Source organism: Callithrix jacchus, chromosome 1 (genome assembly GCF_049354715.1).
Source record: "Callithrix jacchus isolate 240 chromosome 1, calJac240_pri, whole genome shotgun sequence".
NCBI classification, from domain to species: Eukaryota; Metazoa; Chordata; class Mammalia; order Primates; family Cebidae; genus Callithrix; species Callithrix jacchus.
In genome coordinates this window covers 43,662,928-43,687,500 of record NC_133502.1, presented here as the reverse complement: position 1 = coordinate 43,687,500, position 24,573 = coordinate 43,662,928, and the positions used below count along the sequence as shown (strand labels likewise).

The 24,573-nt window shown below is 36.2% G+C and overlaps 1 protein-coding gene across 4 annotated transcripts in view; it reads right to left on the bottom strand.

Moving 5' to 3' along the window:
- Positions 1–24,573, bottom strand: part of DACH1 (dachshund family transcription factor 1) — a 428,780-nt gene that overhangs the window by 187,790 nt on the left and 216,417 nt on the right. For all 4 annotated transcript variants that reach the window (XM_035296525.3, XM_035296528.3, XM_008984114.5 and 1 more), the window contains exon 3: positions 5,519–5,680. In XM_035296525.3, the coding sequence (XP_035152416.1) occupies positions 5,519–5,680 (162 nt within the window). The remainder of the gene's footprint in view (positions 1–5,518; positions 5,681–24,573) is intronic.

Here is a 24,573-nt window from a genome sequence, read left to right as displayed (position 1 = left end):
AGCATGCTATGTAAATTACTACCTCTCTCAGGACCTATGTCTAAAGCCAATCTTCTTTTTAAACTTTTTTTTTATAACAGAAACCAAATGACTACTGTAGACACTCTTAAATTCCCTGTCAATCGTTTCATTATAGCAGCATCATCTGTTTGAAAATATAAGCAATTCCCTCATCTAATTATAGGAAGGATTTGAGGTTCATTAACATTGCCAAGGCAGAGAATCCAATGTGCAATTGCAGCGCTCTGCTTGGTGGCCTGCGTTCTCAGTTTCCTTTTATTTGCTTTCTCAAGGTCTCCAAGACTTTTTCCTGAAATCATAAAATTAATCTTTTCCTTCCAAATAGACACATGTGTTGGAAGAAAGGAAATGACTCCAGCATAAACTATTTTGTTTCTGCAGGAATGGTTAAAACTAAAAAAAGATAAGAGGATGGTGAGCTGAAGAAAATAATTTTATCTCTTTATCTGCCTGGCTTTTTTTCCCTTCATATATTTGGATTTTTTTTTTTTAATTGGCTGAGGAACAGAAGAAGGAGTGATAAACACTCTTGAAAAACACAGCTTTATTCTCAAACTCAAGTCCTTATTTTTACTTAAAACTTCTACATTCTTGTAACAATTACAAGTTTGAGAAAATGGAAAATAATGATATGTTAGGAGCATGTGAAATGTGTTGAGGTTTGTGGGCATTTGTGTATCCTTGCCTATGTTCCACAATGTTCAGAAAGAGAAAACACTCAAGTCTTACAAATACTTCCCTTCCTTAAAGAAATTAAAGCAGTTAGAAGGTTATGACTATGGTTTAAACAATGAGATTTTCTTAGGACATCTGTTTTGAGATTACATTTTGAATAGATATGAACTCATTTCCTACTAAACAAGCAATCTACTATTGTTGATAGCTGTTTACCAGTTCTATGAGTCAGATATTAGCTAGTGGCAAAGGTCCCTCTTAAATCTTCCAACTATTTTTTAAACTGTATACATAGTGTTTTCCTTAAATAAAATGTTAACAGAAGTAAAAATGCAGTCTTTTCCTGCCTCTTGGTAAATTGTAGTCCACAAAATGTTGCACTTGGGAATAGTATTTAATGTATTTATCTTTAAAGAGTTATTTCCTTTGTTGTCATTAGGGAAGGGAGTAAGATACTAGGTTTAGCAAGTATTTAAATAACATAGAAACTATTAAGAGATGCTCACTATGTCAATATTTATATACTATTTAAAAACTAGAAGTAAAATTAAGTTTCCTTTATTTAGATTAAACTGATTGTGATTAATTTAGTATCCTCAAAAGTGTGCATAATGCCAAAAAAAAAGGATAAACAGATTAAAACATAGCCATAGATACTATCAAATTGACCTTGGGCTCACTGGTTTTAAATTCTGCCTTTGCAATATACCAGTCCCAATTTCCAAGCAGCATTTTTTAAGCTGGTTATGTAGATCAGTCCTTAAAGCAAAAAAATAGTAATTTATCTGGCCTATGTTGTGAATAGTGTTGCCACTAAAAAGAATCCAAGACATTTTTCCTTCTTATCTGCAATGTAGCTCATATCAGCCAACCTGTCACAAGATAGTACTTGATATAAACAAGAGATTGCAAAGACATCTCAGTAATCAATATCAGGATGGCTACAGTATGGAAACCCCAACCAGTGCATATCATTTGTCTCAGCATCTATTTCTATGGCCAAATGAAGCATTAATTCAAATCATAAATCCATGGTGATTTAAATCTGGGAATGAGCACCTGCCTGCTTTAATGATTTATTTTGTACATTTCAGTAAGCAGGAGATTTGTCCATATGAACTGACAGGTCACCTTCAGATGCCAAGAGCAGACTGTTTATCACCATGCAGACTAGCATCTCATCTTAGCAAGTAAATATTAAACTAAAAGAATCCAATTGATTGTGGATGAGGGAGAATGGCGACATGGCCATATATTTTACTCAGTGTGCTGATGCCTCACTCGGATCTATCCTAAGGTCCTCACTTCTTCCTAAAGTGATCATTCTGTTGGAAAGATATGAGCTAAAGGTTACCATGTAAAATTGGGATATAGAATAATTATTCACCAGTATCAAAGCTTTCTTTAACCATCTTTTTCTGGCTAATTTCTAAGGTTCATATTATGAGCCGGAAAGGGTTGTAGGTTACAAAATTATCCTGTTGTCCTACCCAGCAAATCAAACCAAACAAAGCAAAAACAAAATCTGTTTCTGGGGCTTTAAGGTTTGATTTACAATCAAGGAAAAAACACTGTTCCTACCAAAAAAAAAAAAGCCTAAAATGTTTAAGAGAACTTATGAGCCAGATGAGTACAGGAGAAAACAAGAGCCCTGAATTGTCTTCAAAAATGTCACCGGATTTGGGCAAGACTGAGTAGCAATGATACATCATTTAAGTAGCACCTCTCTGAAGGATTTCACCGCTTCAAAGAGTCAACATTTGATAGATTCATGAGAGCAGTTTGTATTCTAAAATATAAGCCTTGGAGATTCTTGGGATTCCTTCTAGAATTCATATGCTTCAGTACCACTTCATGGTAATGGGTTCTCCTGGAGGATTCAGCACATCCTGTTAGAACTGCCTGCTCACCTACCTATCTTATCCATAGACTGTATGCCCTGAGTCCTGGGTCTGTATTGTGATTAATTTTGTATTCCTAGAATGAGCTAATATCCAATGTCCTACAAAATCTAAAATATGTAACAGCTGCCCCAAAATCTCCTCACATGCTTGCAGCTTAGCAAATAATAGCTACCAGCAAGAATAGAAAAACAGGTGGAAGCAGTTGATGGTGGTTAAAAAAAAAAAAAAAAAAAAAAAACAAAGGAAGAAGGTGATTTCCAGGAGGACAGATTTGAAGAAATAGTGACAATACTAGCAAAAGCAATCCCCAATCTACCAACCTCACTGGTAACCAGTGTGATACGCAGACATTGTAAATAAATAATATGACAAATATTTTAATTCTCATTATATAGATACTATTATTTATGCCATTTTTCAGGTATGGAATATTGGGCTCAGAAAGTTTACATACTTTACAAAGTCACAGAGCAATTCATTATTGAACACTTACCAAGAGGCAGGCATTGTCCTCAGAACCAGAGAAGATTGTGGCCATCAAAGCTGCAATTCAGGAATTGCTTTGATCTTTGATGCAGCTCAACCCCCACCTTCATCATTGCTTTGTACTTCCTCCACTACCACATCCCTCTCAAACTCACTTTCCTTGATCTCTAGATATATATCTGGGGTGAAGGTATTCAGGAAGGATAATATTAAAATGGAAATTCTTAGAGGACAGCAGTACGTGAAAATAGGATGAAAATTACAATGATAATATCTTTTTGTCCAAATCAGCTACAGATATCTAATATAAACGACCTGAATGCCTTAGGGACTAGCAGCAACACTGATATTACGTTAACACAATCTCAAACTATTAGGACTTTCTAGGAAAATTCAAGTAAATTTCTGTTCCTGGTTCATTTTGGCATTGGATGAGGGATGTCAAAACTAAAATGCAGTAACAACTATCAACTGCATATTTTAATGGAAAGAAAAGTCATTTATTCCAACTAAAATACAAAAGACAAGTCAAATTGTTTTTTTTATAAGCCATTGGGATAGCCTATGTAACAAAATAAGTAAAGTAAGCTACAATTAGGTTAGTAGGCAAATATTGTCATATACTACCAAATACGAAAAATATGTTGATACTTAATTGTGAACCATGTTCTCTTTATCTTAGGCCTGTTGGCTTCTCCAAAGCCAACTTCTGCTCTGGAAAATTCAAACAGAGATAACATGTTTCAACATGTTTTGCTTTAAATGTTGTTAAATTGTCTATTTTAAGAATCCTTTCTCATAAAACCAACTATCAAGAATGGCCTGCACGAACAGCCTCCTCTTTTAAAATTTTGAAAACAATCCAGATTATGTTTTGTAATAATAGCTATAATGAAAAAATGGTTAATTACTTGTTTTTAAAAGTATCTAACAGTGCCGTATTTTATCAGTTCAGTAAAAGGCTATTACTTTAAAATAATAGTTCTGAAGACAGAATTGTAATTCTTGCATTTTACTTCAATTCTGTTTTAATTTTTAAATGTCTAAATATACGTGTGCAAACGATGACCTAAACAATCCTCTGTCTTCCCTCCAGGAGCATTGAAAATGTAAGCACAGATAGCATCTTTAGTCCTTTGCAGCTTTAGAGCCATCTATTTTGGCTCTCTTTCATGTCTTCTCATCCTTCCAAGAACTGCAACCCAAACCTACCCTCAATTCAAGCTCACTACTGCTGGTCCTTTGCAATTTCCCTTAGGTATTTCCACTGAAAAGATGCATTTTTCCCTTTTTACATTAAAAGCTGCATTTTAGCATTACTGAAAGAGTATTTTGTGTTTTGTCTATATATTTTACTCTAATATTCATATCTGTGTATATTTCCAGATAGCTTTTGTGAAAATGATTGTTACTAAAATCCACAGTATTCCTTCATATACACTTAACTATGTCTTAATAGACTGAAAGTAGAGAGCTGACAATTAACTTAAGAAATAATCTATGAAGGTACTGTATGGAAAAGAGAATTTAATTGAATGGCCATGAGTTATTAGGCTCTTCATAAATATACATTGGATACAATATCTTGCATACATCTTGTAGTACCCAAATTTCTCTTGTTAATTATATTTTGAGCATGGTCTCTGCATTTTTAAGAGAAACAATACAGTGCAATAGCAGCAAAAATGCTTTACCCCATCAACATCCAGAAGTTAAGGATTTCATTAATAAAAAAAATTAACCCATATTTGAAGCTGGGTTTGACAAAATGAATGACACAAATGGATAGCTGGCACAGGTAAAACTGTTTCTTTTTATTTGACCGTGACAGTTAGCTTTTCATCTTTCTTTCCCCATAAGGTAGGAAAGAAAAACAAAATCAAGAAAATTAAAGTTGTACTTTTTAAATGAGAGACATTGATAACCGTTATCTATGGAAAGAATTAATCGTCAACATAATCTGTATTCTGGGCAGCATATGAAAAGGTTACATTTATATGTTTTGCTGCCGATGGTAGTATATTTCTTACTTGATAACAAACACATTAAAAGAATAAAAAAGGAAAGTGTAAGGTTTCACTTGTACATATTTCTCTGTCACCTTAGCTACTCTGAATGTTTTAGAATTCACTTGATTAAACTTTATTTGTATTATGAAAGATGTTAGCTGAATGCTTTCAGAAGTTGCAGACATAAAGTTGATCCCATAATTAAAAATAATATTGCTAATTATTCCTTTAGAATGAACAATTATCATTAGCTGTTAGAGAGGTAATCCTCTCTAACAGTGAGGTATCCTCAAACATACACTGTTTTCAAGCTAAAAGTACCGACTTTTTGAATGGGTAGCCAACAGTTTTGTTCTGGAAAAGCAAGTACTGTAATTGGGAAGCAAAGTGATCACAATAAGTTTCAGCCAACATAAAACTTACCGACGCTTGAATTCATGTCCCCATTTTCAGAATCTGCTCCATGTTGGTTATTACTGGCATGATAGTTGCTCATGGCTTCTAATTTGATTTTTTTCACTTTCATTGCTTCGGCAATAGCTGCGTTGGTAGCAGCAGCAGCTGCTGCAGCTGCTGCTGTCAGACCTTAAAAGAATAAATTAAAAATGAGGTAATTCAAATTCCAATTTTTCATTTAATAGTTCCTGTACTTGATACAACAAACATAACAACATTTGTTAGAGTATCTGATTCCTTTATGCAACACTTTGATAACATATACTCATTCCCAACTAGCCAATGAAACAACATTGATATAAGGGGGAGAGTGAGCTCTACAGTCCCAAATTAAATATTAACAGAAACACAATTCACAGGTAGAAGGCTAATAGTGAAAATGCAGCCACAGTTATCTCTAAAAGAAACCAATCTACCAATCTAAATATGTCCTTTACTCTTTAAAACTCCCTATAGCTGCCTACACGAAGGGAAAAATTTGAACTGTTAACAGAATCCACAAGGCCTTTGGCAAAGGAGTGTAAACCTACTTCATCGAGTTTCTCCACTGCCACCCATACCCTGGCTACGTCGCACATGCCACCGTTACCCATACGTGGCCTGCCTCTTCATGCCTGTGCTTTCACACATGCCATTCCCTTTGCCTGGAACCTTCTTGCCCCACGACGTTCCCTTGACTTTTCAATCTCGTGCAAAAAGCTACTCATTAGGAGTCTTCCCACTCCATGGCCCCCAGCTGCCTGGATGTCTTGTCTGTTCTCCCCTTGGCCCACGTTTATACCTGTGCTGCTGTGATCGGACATGCCATATTGCACTGGAAATGTCCGTTGGGACACCTGTTCTCCTCACTACTGCTCAATGGCAGAAACCACGTGTTGCTACACAGCGTGGTATTCCCAGTGTTCAAGGTGTTCAAAAATAAAATATAATGAAAGCTAACACTTAAGTTTCTAGCTATGAAATGTAAGTGCTGATTTAAGTGACATAAAAGTAGCTTAATCACTTAATAACCCTCTGTGATTGATCACTATTATCCTTACTTTACAGATTAGAAAACCATGGCACGGGATTTAAAACAGCACACTCTGGCCTCAGAGTTGAGGCCTTTAACCATTATGCCAAAGAAATTTGTCCAGAATAGTTCATCTTTATCCATCCAGAGAACAGGAGGTAGGCACAGACACGGAATCAGAAATAGAGTTTGAGCCAGGTACAGTGGCTCATGCCTATAATCCCAGGACTTTGGGAGGCAGAGACAGGCAGATCACTTGAGCCCAGGAGTTTGAGACAAGCCTGGGCAACATGATGAAAACCCCTCTCTACAAAAAATACAAGAAGTAGCTGGGCATGCTGTTCTGTGCCAGTAGTCCAAGCTACTCAGGAAGCTGAGGTAGAAGGATCAATTGAGTCTGGGAGGTTAAGGCTGCAGTAAGCTGTGATCACACTTGGGTGACAGAGTGAGACTCTGTCCCAAAAAAAGGAAAGGAAAGAAAAAAAAAGGCAGTCAAAAAGAAGAAGAAGAAAGACAAAAAGAATAAAAAGAAAAGAAACAGAGTTTGAGACAAGATCTTGGAAGATCAGAATATTAAGACCATGCTGTTCTGACTTTATATATTTATATAGAGATAATAAGCAGAGGTTTTTGATCAGGGGAGTGGTTTGTCTTGCTTAAATGTTTGAACTTTTGCCAAGTCAGTTCACTTCAGGCTGACGTCTCTCATCTGCAAAATGACAGACACTGAAATGTATAAATGATCTCCCCTAAATCTAAAACCTTAAGTCTATGAGAAGATAAATATTCCCGCCCCCACCCATATTCTTTTTACTGTGGCTGCTTTAGTATTTCTGACTACAGTGCTCCAGCCGTTTGAATTTATCTGTGTGATTTATTTCCCCTCCCAGCTGGTGGATTAGAGCCTGAGCACCACTCTCCTCCTTTTCCTCCCTACTAATCATCACTTTTAGTTACTCTAGCAAATAAGTTACTGCCCACGGAATTATAGGAAGTATTTTTCCATGAAAATCTCTACTGGTTTTTTAGAGGTTAGAAGAAGACTTCACCTTTCCTTCAGATCAGACCAAAGAGGCCCTGACAACTTTCACCCCAATGCAACAAGACGTTCAGATTGGGTCTTTACATGAAAAGCTGATAATCATGCCTTAAAAGGCACTAATCTAAACTCAAAGAATCCATCTGGGTTTGATCTGAACATTCATTGCCTTTTAAGTCACAACTTGAACTGATTCTCTCATCTTCCTATGATTGAATTTTCTCCCCAATTACTCATTTCCTTCAAAGATGTTTCAGAAAATTTTCTTTCCTGTTCTCTTAAAAGTCTCTTTGTGTTTTCCAGCAAATCTTTTTTCCTCGATTTTGTTTTGTCACCAATGTGAACATCCCATTTTTCCTTGGTTACCTGATGCTGACCCATCTCCAATTTATGACTTCAAAAGTCTTTGTCTTAGATTTGTGCTGCGGGCAAAACTTGTTCACAGTATTCAAAGAATAAAGATAAACTTACAACTCACTATTATCATATAGACCAAAATCAAATTAAGTAGCAAGAACCATGACATGGCCTTGGACCAATCATTCAATCTTCTTGAATATAATTTTCTTCACCTGTAAAACCATTCTAATCCCCAAGAAAAACATAGGATACATAAGACAAACTATGTGAAGAATGCCATATCATCTTTAGTAAAAACTAGGGTTACTATTCATTCTAGTTTCTTAATAAGAAAAGCTTGGCCTCACTCTGAGTTCTGCAGAGTATCTGTGGCCTTACACAGCCCTTGCAGCTAGAAGAATCACATTTGTCCTTAGGTGACTGGATTAGCCCTTGACTTTTGAAAATATTTTTTACAATTTTATTATTTAGCTGATTTATTTATAGTACTCCTTAATTTTTCTACGACGGTTTTTCCCAGTTTTACATTTCTAATACAACGTCCAAAATATATATGTGTGTCACTGACACACACACACTCACATTTTCACATGCTGTAACTTAACTATAACACTTTTTAATATTCCACTTTTAGCCCAGTTTTATGAAAGCATGAGGAAAGCTATGACATATGCAACAACTGCTCATTTGAGTTTCACTAACTCACCTGGCTGTTTGATGGATTCTCAATTTGATTCATTTAATATCTTTCAAATTCAACTAATTTTCTCCATTAACACTGCCCCCCAAACCAGTGCAAGTTCCCATCGTTTCTTTCTTAGAGTCCTGCTCAATATAACAGCTTCCACTTCCTCCATCTCCAATATCTTACTATCCATGTCACAGTCAGCCTAACCTTATAAAAGCAAAAAAATTTTTTTTTTCTTTTTCTTCTTTTGAGACAGTCTCCCTCTGTCCCCCAGGCTGTAGTACAGTGGCATGATTTCTGCTCACTGCAACCTCTGCCTCCCCGGTTCAAGCTATTCTTCTGTCTCAGCCTCCCAAGTAGCTGGGATTATAGGTGCCCACCACCACACCTCACTAATTTTTGTATTTTTTGTAGTAATACGGTTTCCCCATGTTGCTGGTCTTGAACTCTTAACCTCAAGGGATCCATTGACCTTGGCCTCCCAAAGAGCTGGGATTACAGGCATGAGCCACAGTGCCCAGCCTGAAAGTGAAGATTTGATCAGACATTCAATGCCTGTTCTTAGGATCCAGTCTGGTGATTTTCATGGGGGTCAGGGCCCATTGTTCTCAGTTCCCTATCTGTATAGATCCTCTGCTCCTCCAGCTCCCCCATGCTCTCTGTGCTCCAGGTAATAGGCTTTCTTTCCTTTTCACTGGTGAACTATTACATGCCTTCTTTTAAGTCAGTCTTTGCACATTCTGTTCTCACTTTCTAGAGAAGCCCTCTATGCTCTGGTCCTGGAGTTGCCTATGCCTTCTTTATGTCATCCTTAAATATTATGCTCTCAGAGCAGTAGGCTCAGGTTCCTGACTCTTCACTATCTACCTAGGAAAGAGCACTCAACATTTCAAGAATTAGCTCATGGTTTACTCTTTTAAAGAGCTATACCTGACCTTCCCCAATCTACCCCTCAAGTAAGTTAATGACCCACTTGCTTGTGTTTGCATCACCCCTGCTGTATGCAAGTTTGCCATCCCTAGCTGTGCATCAGAATCACCCATAAAGCTTTTAAACCATGCAAATAGCTCAGCCCTACCCTCTGAGATTCTGAATCATTAGATCTGGGTTGGGGCCCCTGCAACTGGATGTTTTTGGTTAATCTTATTATTCTGAAGGCCATTTTGAAGAGCAATTTGAGTAGAGAAAAACAGTCTCTTAAATTCTTTGTTGCTCTTTTTGGGGGGCTGGGGCCAAGGAGGGTAGGATTAGGATTATGACCTCTAACTAGGTCATAGCACCAAAAGGGCAGAAATACTTTCTTAGTATATATATCCCAAACATCTGCCGCAATGCTTGGCACATATTATCATTGAATGAAAAACTGCTTATCAAATTAGATTACATGGAAAGCCACAGGAAAAAATGGTCATTATTTTAGTAATGTCAATGGAAACTAATTTAAAACATTATTTTTATGTTACAATAAGTGTGCATATACTAAGAGTAACAAATCTCATTAATTTAATATAAAGCATGACCCCCCAAAGGTACATCTTGCCTAGGGCCTGAGAAGATCACAAAAGATTCACTGCCCCTCAACACCCTCTGCATTTATTGTACTTCCTGTTGGCCTTGTAATGGCCCTTTCAAATCCCTGATGTAATTCTCAAATTCCTTCCAATTTCCTGTCTCTAAAACCATAGCTTACAATCTATATACTAGTCTTAAATAGAGGTTCTATTGTATATGTTGTTCCCAAACAAAGTTGCCTTAAAAGAAAAAAAAAAAACATGGAACAATTTCACAAAATAACTCAAGTCTTTGGTCTATACTAAATAGAGAATTTAAACTATAACAATATTTCTATGTAAGGAAGAATTGCATACTGATGTAAACACTGGCAACCCATAACGTTTGCCACATCCTTTTCCTTTCCTTCATAACCCTTTCCTCGCTTACCATAGAAATTCTCCCTCTTCTTCAGATTGAGGGAAATTTTTGCTCCCCTCACCCCTCTTTCATATCCCACTTTGAATTGTCTTATACTACAAATTATCACTGCTTTTATGTTTTCCTTTCCTTTCCTTTCCCTTTCCTTTCCTTTTCCTTCCCTTTCCTTTTCGTTTTTGGGAGGGAGTCTTGCTCTGTCACCCAGGATGGAGTCCAGTGGTGGGATCTCAGCTTATTGCAACCTCCACCTCCTGGGTTCAAGCCATTCTCCTGCCTCAGCCTCCCTAGTAGCTGGGATTATAGGTGTGCACCACCATGCCTGGCAAATTTTTTTGGTATTTTTAGTAGAGATGGGGTTTCACCACATTGGACAGACTGGTCATGAACTCCCCATCTCTGGTGGTCCACCTGTCTCAGCCTCTCAAAGTGCTGGGATTCCAGGCATGAGTCACTGTGCCCACCTTTTACATTTTTCATTCAAGCAACCCATTTCTCCCTTAGAACTAGGCAATCAGCCACAGTGCATGGTAAAGATAGAGGTGATGTTCCCCAAGCCCACATCCACAGAATGTTTCTGAAATGGACTGAGGAATCTACGTTTTTGCATTTCAACCAGAACAGAACAACACAAACTAAGAAAAAAAATTATTTTTCACTGAGTAAAATGCATTGAGAAATGTTTTCTTAAAAAAAAAAAAGTTTTCCTTCAGTGAAAAAATAAGTCATATATTATGTTCTCTCTCCTAGGCCTCCAACGGGACTTCAGGAAAGACCTGTATATCAAACTTAGGTTAATACACTATATGCCGCCTTATGTGATGCAATGTATTTAGGTTTCTTTTTCTTTCCTATTGGAACTTGACAAACTATCACTTGCAAATTTTAAAAAATGAGTACATTTTTACACAGAACTTAGAAACATGGCTTGTCATATAACTATGCAATTAAGATTGCAATTAAGATGCAAACTGATGGTTGCTTCTTCAGAGTAAATTCTAGATTTTTAAAAAATGGGCTATTGTTAAAATTTTGGTCTTTGCTAGTCAATTTCTTTTACTTTTATTCTCACTTTTTGATATTCCGCCGAAGTCTTTTAAGGCTCCTGGTAAATAAGTGACCAGCATAGAAGTTATTTGTAATCTAGGCTCACTCTTATATAAGGAATATGTACAATACAGTCGTTAGTGGGGAAAAAGGCACCCCAAAGAGCTCTGCAAACTTTGGACAGAATGCATCAAATTTATCTGGGATGGTTCAGCGAGTTATATAATATCCCATGCTTAAAATTTTTCATCCCTAAAAGGATAGATAACAATTCTGACCTCACAGGAGTATTGTGAAGAATTAAAGTGAAATAACATGCAACAGTCTGGGCACACATCAAGCCCTCTCCCTCCATAAATGCTCACTGATACTGTGAAGGAACACATGCTATCTATCATGTCTTTATGTTTAGTTTTACCTTTATTCAATTACAAAAGTACAAATATGACAAAAAGTACCTAACAGCATGGGGTGAGAATTTAGTCATTTGGCAAATGGATATCTAAAAATCATGTTTTTATCAAATCATTGGATTTGGATTTCTCTACATTGACCAGATTTATCATAAAATCACTAATTCTCCACCCATGCTATATTGATACAAAGCCTACAATAGTTTAAATTCTATATGCTAAAACCACCCATGCATTCATCTTTTGGAGGATAAGCAGGCATTTTTACTAATTTAGAGTATTCTTTTACTTTTTAAAGATAGGAATTTTCTTCTGCTTTCCACGTTTATTAAAAGGGTCTTTTAATTCTTCAAATACCATTATACAATCCTGATCATGCTCTTTAAAAAAAAAAGGAAAAGTATTTCCATTTTATTTATTTCAAATAAGTTAGCACCCTTACTTATAAATAGAAGATTACAACTGTAGATTATGGATATCAATAAAAATGACATATTCCTGTCAAATTCTTTCTCTGATCTGTTTGTTTGCTCATTAACTTGAAAGGTCCAATCTTTGATCTTTGGTTTCAAAGACATCAAGATGACTTCCAAATGTTTGATATATTGTCTACTTTTACAGTGCATTCCATATAAAATGCATTTCCCAAAACTTAATAGTTAAATAAAATGGGTTACATCCAAGAGATGTTAAGTATTCAAACCTTCCATATGATAAGACTTGTTATTAGTTTGTGTTAGTTTGCTCACATTTAAACAAAACCATTTTAAACATGCAGATTATAGCCAATGGTAGTTATTGTTAATATTCTGGAATTGATAAGTTATTTATGTCTGGCATTCTTCCTACTGATTATTCAGGGAGACAGGCGGCTTATAAATATCTCATCACTCCACCGTCACAGAAATTTCATCGACAGTGCTCATGCACAGCTATTAGCAATATGAATCTAACCATTACAAGAAGGAGGAAAATCGAACATGTGGCATTAATACGCAGTCCTGGTTCCTAACCATCTGATAGGCAGATGGTGTGAAGCGGATTCTCCAGCTGAAATGAAGGGGCACATCATTTAAAACCTTGTTTGCATTCTAACTGATATCAGTGCCATATTGATATACATGATACATCATGGCAGTATTTGAACAATCTAGTTTGTTTCAGTCATAAATGTTTACAGCCTTGTTTTTTTAATCTTATAAGCATGTTCAGAAGAGTGTATTTTTAATTTATGAAACCTATTGTTTACTTCTGTTGAACTAGAAGATTAGTGGAAAGCAGGAATATTAAATTACTTCAACCAGAGCAATATAACCAAGACAGATGAATAAAGTGGGTTTCTATTTTCAATAAGGATGTTAGCAAAAGAATTTTAAAATTAGCTCAGGCATTTTTGTGCATTAAATACACTTATTCACTTAAACCTTTCAGCTATTTTTCCCCAAGTGGCATACAGAGAAACCTAATGCTTTACATAGTCATTCATTTAAAACTCTCACTGTGTGCAATTAATCTTGTCCAACAATTCAATTCAGAAGGTAAAACATCAAAAAGCATAGTTCAATTCAACAGTCATTACTGTGAAGTAATCTTTCTGCTCCTGACAGTTCCTATAGACTCTGCAAAACTCTGTTGAAGGTGCATTGTAAGCTCCACATGAGTTTGAATTACAACTCAATTGAAATCACTCCAAGTCTTAGAAGAACTCTTGGCTCAATATAACAATTTGAAAACACCAGTACCTTTTTTCACTCTGTTTTCTTCCTATCCTTATTTAAATACCAGCTGTCAGAAACTGACACTAACTTTCAGTTATTTTATTTCTCAATACTTTCTAAATAAATTAAAAATGTGATTGAAACATGAATGTCTTCACTCTTGAATGATTAAATAACCAGAATGATAATCAGATGGAATAAATAATTGTAAATCTTGTTAGACTGAAGATTCTGAGTGTGAACTTTTCTCTTAATGTCCATTAGACTGACTTTTCTTGGCCTTTGAATCACATTTGTATTCTGCAGAGAAAAAGAAAAATTGATTCTTGAGGCCATTAATGGAAACACTCCCTATATCAGTTTTGAGTTTTTCAATTGATTGAATTAGATTTTAAAAATGTTTGTACTAACAAAATAAAAATCCCAATAATTTGGAGATACATACAGTAAGAAAGCTGTTGTTATAATATGAATGACTAACAAATCAAATAGACATCAGATTTAATATTCTTTTTCTGGATAGCTTAAAATCTCAATTTCTCAGACTGAAGAGATTATAGAAGTGAAATCAGAAAGAAGAAACACCATGGGGAAGTCATCTGGCTGCATAAATCACTGAGGAACTTCTATGAAAGCTACTGAAAAGCTCACTTTCTGATCACTAACCCAGAATCAGGCTGAAATGAAATCAGCAAAAAACTTTTAAATTACTATAATTTGGTTTTAAATAAAATGTTACTTAATTTATACAAAGTTGAACTTGGCACTATAAGATCTTGTGTATGTAATGTTTACTCTACCTTTAACATACTACTTTTAGATAAATCTTTCTAAACAACCACTTGGGGTGTTAAACTTCTAAAATTTGGGGACTAGAAAGACTTCACCTAATTTAACCCCTTTATTTTACTGATGATTAAATTTAGGGACAATGAGGTTAATCATTTCTACAAAGTGACACCATTTAATAACCACAGAGTAATCCCAATTCTGCTTACTCCCAGTTCAGCATTGACCACACAGACTCTATGAATAAATATTTTAAAAATATAGTACAGAGGCTGGGCACGTTGGCTCACGCCTGTAATCCCAGCTCTTTGGGAGGCCGAGGCAGGTGGATCGGTCAAGAGACCGAGACCATCCTGGTCAACATGGTGAAACCCCGTCTCTACTAAAAATACAAAAATTAGCTGGGCATGGTGGCGCGTGCCTGTAATCCCAGCTACTCAGGAGGCTGAGGCAGGAGAACTGCTTGAACCCACAAGGCAGAGGTTGCGGTGAGCCGAGATCACGCCATTGCACTCCAGCCTAAGTAATAAGAGCAAAACTCTGTCTCAAAAAAAAGAAAGAAAGGAAAATACAGAATACAGTAATCAATGAGGTCTTTGAAAGAGATGACTCCCCTTTGCTCTAATAGCTTATGGATTGCATAGGAAGTCAAAGTTACAGACAGGTATGTCACAAATACACCAATATAGGTTGACTCCACTTAGACATCTGATCAGTATGTTTGTGTTTCAGTTTTACAGAATTTAGAGTATATCCGCTACGAAAACAATGGCCATTTAACTTTATGCACAAAACTTTTAACCTACACCATTGGTGAAATACAATATAATTTGTGCCTGAATTCTATATATTACATAGGGCAAAACAAGGAAAAAAAAGAAAGGGTAAATAAATTAGTCTTTCTCCATATCTTGAATATAAAATAAATTCTAACCAGAGACAAATTGAAATAGACAATTTTGACTTTAATTTTCCTTTAAGCACCTCTCTCATTATGCCTCTTTGCATTATTTAATAACCTAGGTATTAGATATCCTCATGTTGGTCTAAGCCAAATACTTCTTACTACCCACAGGACCTATCACCCCAAACTACTTAGTGAACTGACCCCAGGCAGGTAGCTCTAACTAGCATGAGAGTGACTGAAAATGTGTGATATTCTAAAAGGATGTTTTTATTTTGTTAAGAGGCTACTTGTTAATATACTGGTGACAGTTCAGGCAATATCACAAGTAAAAATGGGAAAAAATGTCATAAATGTAATTTCCTGCAAAAGAATAACCTCTAAGTCTAAGTATAATCCCCTCAAATGTTCTACTTTTCTCAATATCATGTAAATCCTTGTCTAAATCCATTGCTACCTCAATGTCTCAGTCGTTTTTTAATTTTTCCAGAATCCAAATACCACATGGGGTTCTGTCCATGTATAATTTGTTGTTGAGGACAGAAAATGACAAAAGAAAAATCAAAAGAGGTGGCTATTTTTAGACGTAAGTTTTGTTTGGGATGAGTTATCCAGTGAAATAAAAATAGCCGAAAAATATGTGAACACAAATGTCTTCTGATATAGTAATACAAATGTTTTTCAAGGGAAGACTCGTGGAAGAAATTATTCATACATACATATATACACACACACACACATACAATAAAAAATACACACGCGCACACGCATGCACACACACACACACACACAGACACAGTATTTTTTCTAAGTGGAGGTCAAAGTCTGAGTGGGCTAGGAACAATATTCATGCAGAGTCACCGGCTAGCAATAGAACAGAGAAAGCAGTGGTTGAGGCATTATATTTTTTACTTCTTTGTCATTAGGTCTTGCATTTATAACACCATCTCATTTAATCTCCATCATCAGCCTACAAGGTAATTGTTTTCCTCATTTGGTTACAAAGATGTTAATAGTGAGAGGCAAGTTGTATTGCTTCGAAAAGTAGGTTTGTGGTTGCAGTTTTAAAGTTAGACTACGGAAAAAACAATCCTGGTTAATTTAGAAAAAACACATAGTGCCATGTGATAAGGAAGATTCAAATGAAATATGAGTTGTGGTCCACAGTCTCAAGTGGTTGACATCTCCTAGAAGGTGGCATGTTGTAGGGAATGAAGCATTCATCTTGGCACAATTTTCAAATTACTTAATTCTTTGAGTGTAACTTAGACAAACTACTTGGGTAGTCTAATTATAAGGAGACTTTATACCTTATTGTTCAAAAAATAAATGGTGTTTAGGTTTAAATTTATTTATTTCATAAGGTTTGATTACTATATGCAACCCATCTCACCTAGGAACAGAGCAAGTGTATATCAGGAAGAATTACCAATGTGTAGTGTTATTTACTTCTCTTTTCGCTGCAAAAAATTATTCCAACAGAAAGAAATGTTTAGTTACTAACATGCCAAGAAATGTGAACCTTTTGTGTATTCCAATAGGAACTTTTACTTTGCTTCAAAATATCTGTAAGTCATATCAAAGCTTCAATTTTCCTAACATCTCTTCATTTTCGATGCAATGTCTGTAGTTATACCGATCCAATGACTTCTCTTGACCTAATTTATACCGTACCATGAGATTCTATTAAAAGAAACTAAATCACTGCAGTAGATTTATTCACCTTAAATAATTTAAGCTAATTGAAAAAGAACCAAACTAAAACTAAAACACTTCTCTCAAGCATTCAACTTCTGCATGTCAATTAGTAATTTAAATAACCAGCTAATCACAACAGCTTTGTGAGAAACACGGACCTGTGCTATGCACACATCTCTCTACCTCCACCGAGCTGAAGATAGAAGTAAACATCAATTCTGATTCTACATATATACCTCTTCTGTAGTAATTAGGTAATTTCAACAAAATGTTTTCATTGATGGCTTTGAGATTCTTTTCAACTTACCCAAAAAATTTTGAAAAGAACAGAAAAATAGAAATATCTAAACATTTCACATTTAATCACTCTTTTTTGTCAATGAGTTATGACAGTTCAAATGTATAAGGTGATGTAACCAAAACAAAATTTAAAACACTGTTTTTATCTACAAAGATTAATACATCATAATAACCAAGGACTGAACTCCTGTGGGTTGGTTTAAAAATTACAAACTCAGGCCAGTCACAGTGGCTCACACCTATAATCCCAGCACTTTGGGAGGCCGAGGCGAGCAGATCACTCGTTGTTTGGAGGTCGAGATGAGCCTGGCCAACATGGTGAAAACTGGTCTCTACTGAAAAAAATACAAAAATTAGCTTGGCATGGTGGCATGTGCTGTAATCCCCGCTACTTGGGAGCCTGAGGCAGGAGAATCGCCTCAACCCGGGAGGCAGAGGTTGCAATGAACCGAGTCGGTGCCATTGCACTCCAGCCTGGGCGACAGAGCAAGACTCTATCTCAAAAAAAAAAAAAAAAAAGAAATTACAGACTCAGCTTAATATTATTATATTTTATTATTGTTACTTTTCTTCTTCTTAAGATGAAGTTATTAAATATCATTTTGATTTATGCCATGTTCACAGTAGCACATAATGTGAATAGAAATTACAATACTCTAATTGTCCCACCATTTGGAACTCCATTTGTAAAATCAATGGTCATTTTTCTCATGCATTTATTTGATTTTATAATTCAGCTGTTTGTAATACCTGGAATACGTGGCAGAGTGACGTGTATGACAGTCCTACAAAGAGTTTCGAAAACTTTTTGCAATACTCTTACCATACATCTTTCTTATGAGAATTAGAAAATTCAAACATAACTTTATCTTGGAAGTAAAACCCTTTGAAATATTGCTAAAGTGCATACTGAATAAAGACAACACACTTAAGCGGACTTTCCCCCTTTAAACAGCATTCATCTTTTCAAAAGCAATAGATTCTCAGTCCACACGGAGTCTGTTGCATTATTCATTTCATGTGCAACCTCATGCTGGACCATAAATTGTTACTTTATCTAATCAAAGGAGACTTAACTCTACAGAAGGTCAAAGGTTTAATTTTGTGAAGTATTATCTTACGCTATGAGTTTAACCGAAAAATAGAAGAAGAAAAACAGCCAAGAAACTGGTAATAAATGAACCTTTATTGCCTCAGGCATTGGCCTAGTTAATAAACTTTCATTGAAGGTTTCTTTCAACTGTTACGGACAATGAGAGGAAAAAAATCTTAAATTACAGCCATGTGTGACTTTTAAAGCAGTCATTCTTTTTTATCTCAACCTTCCTAACTCAGGGAAAGAAGAAAAAAAAAAGACAAAGAGAGATTGTCTTCGATCTCTTAACCAAAAATGTATGTTTCTAAACAGATGAAAAAGTGCAGATAAACTTTTCTAAAAGCAGAGGTCAGCTTTGAACAATATTAAAAAAATGCTTTCTTTAGGTGTTGAATGTTAGAAAACAATATCTCTAGCTCAGTGTAAAACTACAAAAAGAAGGAGGAGGACATGTTTTTTTCAATAAGCCTAACTCTTAAATTGTAGTCTCCTGCTTAGCACAACATAATGCCTTATAATCTCATTATTATTGCACAAAGGCAACTGTAGTTTTGATATTAATTAAATGCATTGTAAATAAAACAGTAGCTATGTATTATCTGACCTGTTTTAGTGCCGAAATCCTTCCTCTATCATCAGAAATACTACTAGCAAAATAATAAATTGGCCTGGTGCTGTGCGCTCACGACTGTAAACCCAGCACTTTGGGAGGCCAAGACAGGCAGATCATGAGGGAGGAGTTCGAGACCAGCCTGGCCAACATGGTGTCTCTACCAAAAATACAAAAAATTAGCCAGGCGTGTTGATCCTCCTTTCACCTATAATCCTAGCTACTCAGGAGGCTGAGGCAGGAGAATTGCTTGAACCTGGGGGGCGGAGATTGCAGTGAGCCAAGAAGGCACCACCGCACTCCAGCCTGGGCAACAGAGCAAGACTCTGTCTCAAAATAATAATAATAATAAGTAATCATTGATATACAATTAAATTTTTTTAAAGGAACAATTTTATCTTCTTAGTTGATATTCTCAACCAATAATGGTCTATGTGTAGTTTTTATACCAGTATTTTCTAGAGAAGTAAATGAACTGAGTTCTTCTCAACTATATTCATTTTTTCATTTGGCCCCGTGTTGAAGATGAAAGTTATCACAGCCTCAATTCTACCCCCAAGCCACAGTATAAATAAGGTAGATCCTCCTGTCACCAACAGAGTCCATATAAACCGTGAGACAAGGAAGAAGCAACGTTCTGCGTCATACCTCAGATCTTCTCCAAGAGAAGGGAAAGAGAGCTGGCTCTGTTCCTAACAGGACCCTCTCTGCCAGGTTCTATCCACAAATCACGATGCTCTCAGCAGGGCACCCAACCCTACTCCACCTAGCAGCATTTGGACAGAACTGGGGCTCTACTTCATTCCAGGGACATGTCCTCAGGATGCTATCTTGGCCACCTTTGAATCTGAACATGATGGCTGCTTACACCAGCAGCACCAGGTGAAAGCAAGACCAGGCTCCCTACTAAGAAATGCTCTCTGCACAGCTGGAAGGCAATGAGTTCTACTGGGGTCAAGGATGAAGCAGGTTTATAGCAGCAGCTTTGCTTCTTTTCTATATTTGCCAAGAATAGCGAGGGAGACTTCTGAGAAGAGACCATCTAACTCGAATCATGAATTGGAAAAAAAAATCAAGTTCTATTCATAGAATATTAAGGATACAAACACAGGGTTTCTAAAAACATAGTTAAACCTAGATATGAGAATCCAAAGCAAGTTGGAACAATTGGTTTTCATTAAATTAGTAGAGGATTTTAGAATCAACGAGCAAGTTTGATTTCACGCAAGAAACCATGAAACGCTACTCCAAGTTTAGGAGACGAAGCATTGCTGGAGGAGCAATTGACAAACATGATTCTCCCCCAGTTTACTTACTGTACAATTTTTATACATGTGTACAATTGAGGAGCATAAGAATTTTTATTCTTAAAATGTTTAGGTTAAGAAAAATGCAGAAATGTCAACTACTTTCTAGAATGAAACACTATAGTTTGGAATGTATATAAGTTAATGACAAGCTGCATTTATGTGTGTAAATGATTTAGTAATAGCAAGGGTGGTCATGCTTTATAATTTCAATATTCTCATTTATTGTTCTTTAAGAGAAAAAGCCTGAGGTACAGTTAGAAGGTGATCTCAAGGTCAGGAAAACATGGGAGAGTAACAAAAGCAGGTATCTCAAGTCTAATTCTTTCTTCCATTAATCAGACTTTTATGGGCTTGGGAAAGTTGTGCTACAGTACACAGGGAGGATAAGAAAAAGGAAAGATCAAGGGAATTCAAAGGATTTATTAAAAGTGAAGACAGCAACTCCGACTAGTGTTTTTGCTAGATAGACACAATTAATTAATTGTAACATTGTGAAACTCTAAAATGCTGAAAGAACGTGTTCATGCCTGCAATACAGTAATGTAGCAAAATACTTATAATCTTACAACCACCAGGAGCTTTTGTTGGTTTTTTAACCTAATCCACAGCTTGACATAGATCCTAGGGTAATAGAACAGAATTCTTTGACTGAAATAATATCTAAACATTGCGGCACTAGCCTGGTGGCCTAATAAGTCTGTGTTTCTGAAACTCGAGAAATTTTCACTTTGGAAACAAACTGACAGACTGAGCTCTGGCTTGAAAAGTCCTTCAAGAAATGCCTTTGAGACTGTAATATGCTCTTTCCAGTTTAACAGGACCAAAAAGAGATATAAAACTTCTGCAATACGCTGGGCATGGTGGCTGACGCCTGTAATTCCAATACTTTTGGTGGCTGAGGTGAGTGGATCACCTGAGTTCAGGAGTTTGAGACCAGCCTGGCCAGCATGGTGAAACCCCATCCTACTAAAAATACAAATCCCAGCTAGGGAGGCTGAGGCAGGAGAACCACTTGAACCCAGGAGGCAGAGGGTGTGGTGATACGAGATTGCACCGTTGCACTCCAGCTTGGGCAACAAGAGTGAAACTCTATCTCAAAAAAAAAAAAAAATTCTGCAATCGTTTTTCTTTTAAACAGTGACATAGTCAAAGCAAACTGTTTTCTTCAGCCACTGAAAAGTTACTAATAAGGGAAAAGTACAGTGTTGATCATCATAGAGTTTAATACATGTCATAAGAACACAAAGAATTTCAGAAGTGATCCAGCAGCCCAACTTTCTATATTTGAACATGAAAATGTGAACAAGATCTACAAGTTTACTCATTGTTACAAAGAACGTTGATCCATCTATTTGGTCAAGTTTAATCACATGAAACACTTCAAATTGTTTAAAAACACACTAAAGATATTTAAAAAGTAATACATATATACCATTTAGTGGAAAATAAAAAACCCTCTGTACTTATTTTGTTTTCTTCAAGGTATCTCAATTTGTGATAATGATAAGAATGCCACATCTGAGCATTTTAGTAAGTGTGGAATCATCTAGAAGTCTACATTTGCAGCAATAAATATACTCTGATTAAACTTTGAAAGACAATTGCAATAAAATATCCATTTCATGGCCGGGCGCGGTGGCTCAAGCCTGTAATCCCAGCACTTTGGGAGGCCGAGGCGGGTGGATCACAAGGTCAACAGATCGAGACCATCTTGGTCAACATGGTGAAACCCCGTCTCTACTAAAATTACAAAAAATTAGCTGGGCACGGTGGTGCGTGCCTGTAATCCCAGCTGCTCGGGAGGCTGAGGAAGGAGAATTGCCTGAACCCAGGAGGTGGAGATTGCGGTGAGCCGAAATCGCGCCATTGCACTCCAGCCTGGGTAACAAGAGCGAAACTCCGTCTCAAAAAAAAAAAAAAAAAAAAAAATCCATTTCATTGTGCATGCTGCTGAATTTCAAAAAGCAAAGAAAGTGTGCCATTACAATTTACTGATACCCAGGTGTCTTGTAAAAATTGCTAAGCAAAAGAATAGATGAATAGAGAAAACAGAAAGGCACTGGATATCAATATGTATACCTGAGGCTATAGGCAAACTATGATCGTATATTTAGACAACAGACTTATAGTATTTAAATAACAAAAATGATTTTTACTAAGCATCTGTTATTTGACAATATCAAATAACTTTATAACTGTTAATAAAATAATCCTTGGATGACAACTGAGATTCTGAACACGTCACAAATGTGAAATCTTGGCATATTTTATCATTACCTTGTAAAACATGACCTGTGAAGCTCAAAGAGAAAAAGACAGCAAGGAAGAAAAATCCTCAAATTAAATAATAAAGATATTAGTTTGAAACCATACCAGTCCTTGTACAAAGAGTTTCTAAGAGCACAATTAGGGTTAGTTAAAACAGGAAATCAATAATGTCTGGAACCCAATTTCTTTCCATATTTCCTTTTTGCTATCTATTGGTAGATAACCCTTATATTAAAAAGTTAGCCATAGCAATTCCAGGGATCCAACTAAAGAATTAGCTGACTATGGTATCTGTTTCTTTTCAGTCCTTGAAAAAATCTTTCCCTCAGGACATCTAAAAGGCTTGAACTGTATCATCTGATCACATCCAACCAATCATAGGCAAAGAGAACAGGGCCACCATGACACATCTGGGATAGAACATGGGGCTGAGACCTCCTAAATGCATGACTGGAGAAACAATGGGGATACCTCAATAAGGTTAGGATTCTGTTAGAAAGGAAGGAGTGATAGGTTGTTATTGTGGAGCAACTAACAAAGTCTGTGACAAAAGCTTCTTGAAGAAAATTAAAGAAAATAGCTGCCAGCCTCACAAAGAAACCCACTTACTTTGCTATTTCTAATATTCCAATATTTGTAGTCTTTCCCAAGCTTATTCAACAGTTACCCTGCAACTCCTAGTTTCAAAGGATAATATCATTGTTTTTCTCAGGACACTACTTCTCATAATGAAAGTATTGGTCCTTGTACAGAAAAGTTTCATAAAATTACATAGTGGCTTTGAGTTTTATATTTAGATTATCAGAAACAGCACTCAATTGCTTTGAGTTTCCTTTCCTGTGTCTGGCTGGAGAGATCAAAATAGTAAGATGGTGTGTCTACAGAACACAAAGATGGTATCCTTCGTTTAATTACTATACAATCAAATATGTGACAATAAAATGTTAACACGAAAAAACTGGTCATCTTTGAGCTATATTAAATAGACACTTAAACTTTTCCAGTAACAGTGAGATGGCTAAAATTGGTGTCAACATTTCCACAATGCTTTGATACAGTACTAGAATCATTAACCTCATGTTCTTCCTTCTTAATGGTGCAGACCAGCGTAGAAAAATATGAAACAGCAACTTCAGTGCTCAAGAGATGCAATGAGAAGAAAGAAAGGGGAGACTGGGTGAAGAGGAGGGAGACAACAATAGCTTCAAGAGTAAATGCGTTTATAGCCAAGTTAATGCCATTTACTCTTCTTCATATCCATCTTTGATACCGTAACAGAAAAAAAATAATTATTTAAAAGTTTAAAAGTTGTGAGCAATAGCAGGCATATGGTAAAGTCAAAGAATATGGGTTTCGAAGACTAAGACCTGAATTCCATCCCATCATTAGGCAGATGGCTTCTGTTTGTAAAATCTAATCTCTTTTTACCACAGTTAACTTTTTCCCAGCATTAAAAATGAGGATCTGTTGCTTGAGTCTCACAGAAATGATGCCACAGGATGCACAAAAGGCATGGCACAAAGGTGTTCCATAATGACAGTTTCCTTCCCATAGTCTCATCATACCAGTCCCTTTCCTGCCATTTTTGCATTAGTATCCCCACTACTGAAGGAGCTGCCATTACTTGTTCAGGACAGATGGTAGAGTCGGGGCCATGGAAATACTCCCATAAATCTGCCCCTTCAACTTTATTTCTCAGGATCAGTAATGGAACTTGGTAGGTAAATATATTCCTTACGAGAAATTTTGTTTTGTAAGTATAGTCATGCACTGCATAATGATGTTTCTATCAACAACAGACTGCATATACAACAGTGATCCATAAGATTACAATATTGCTG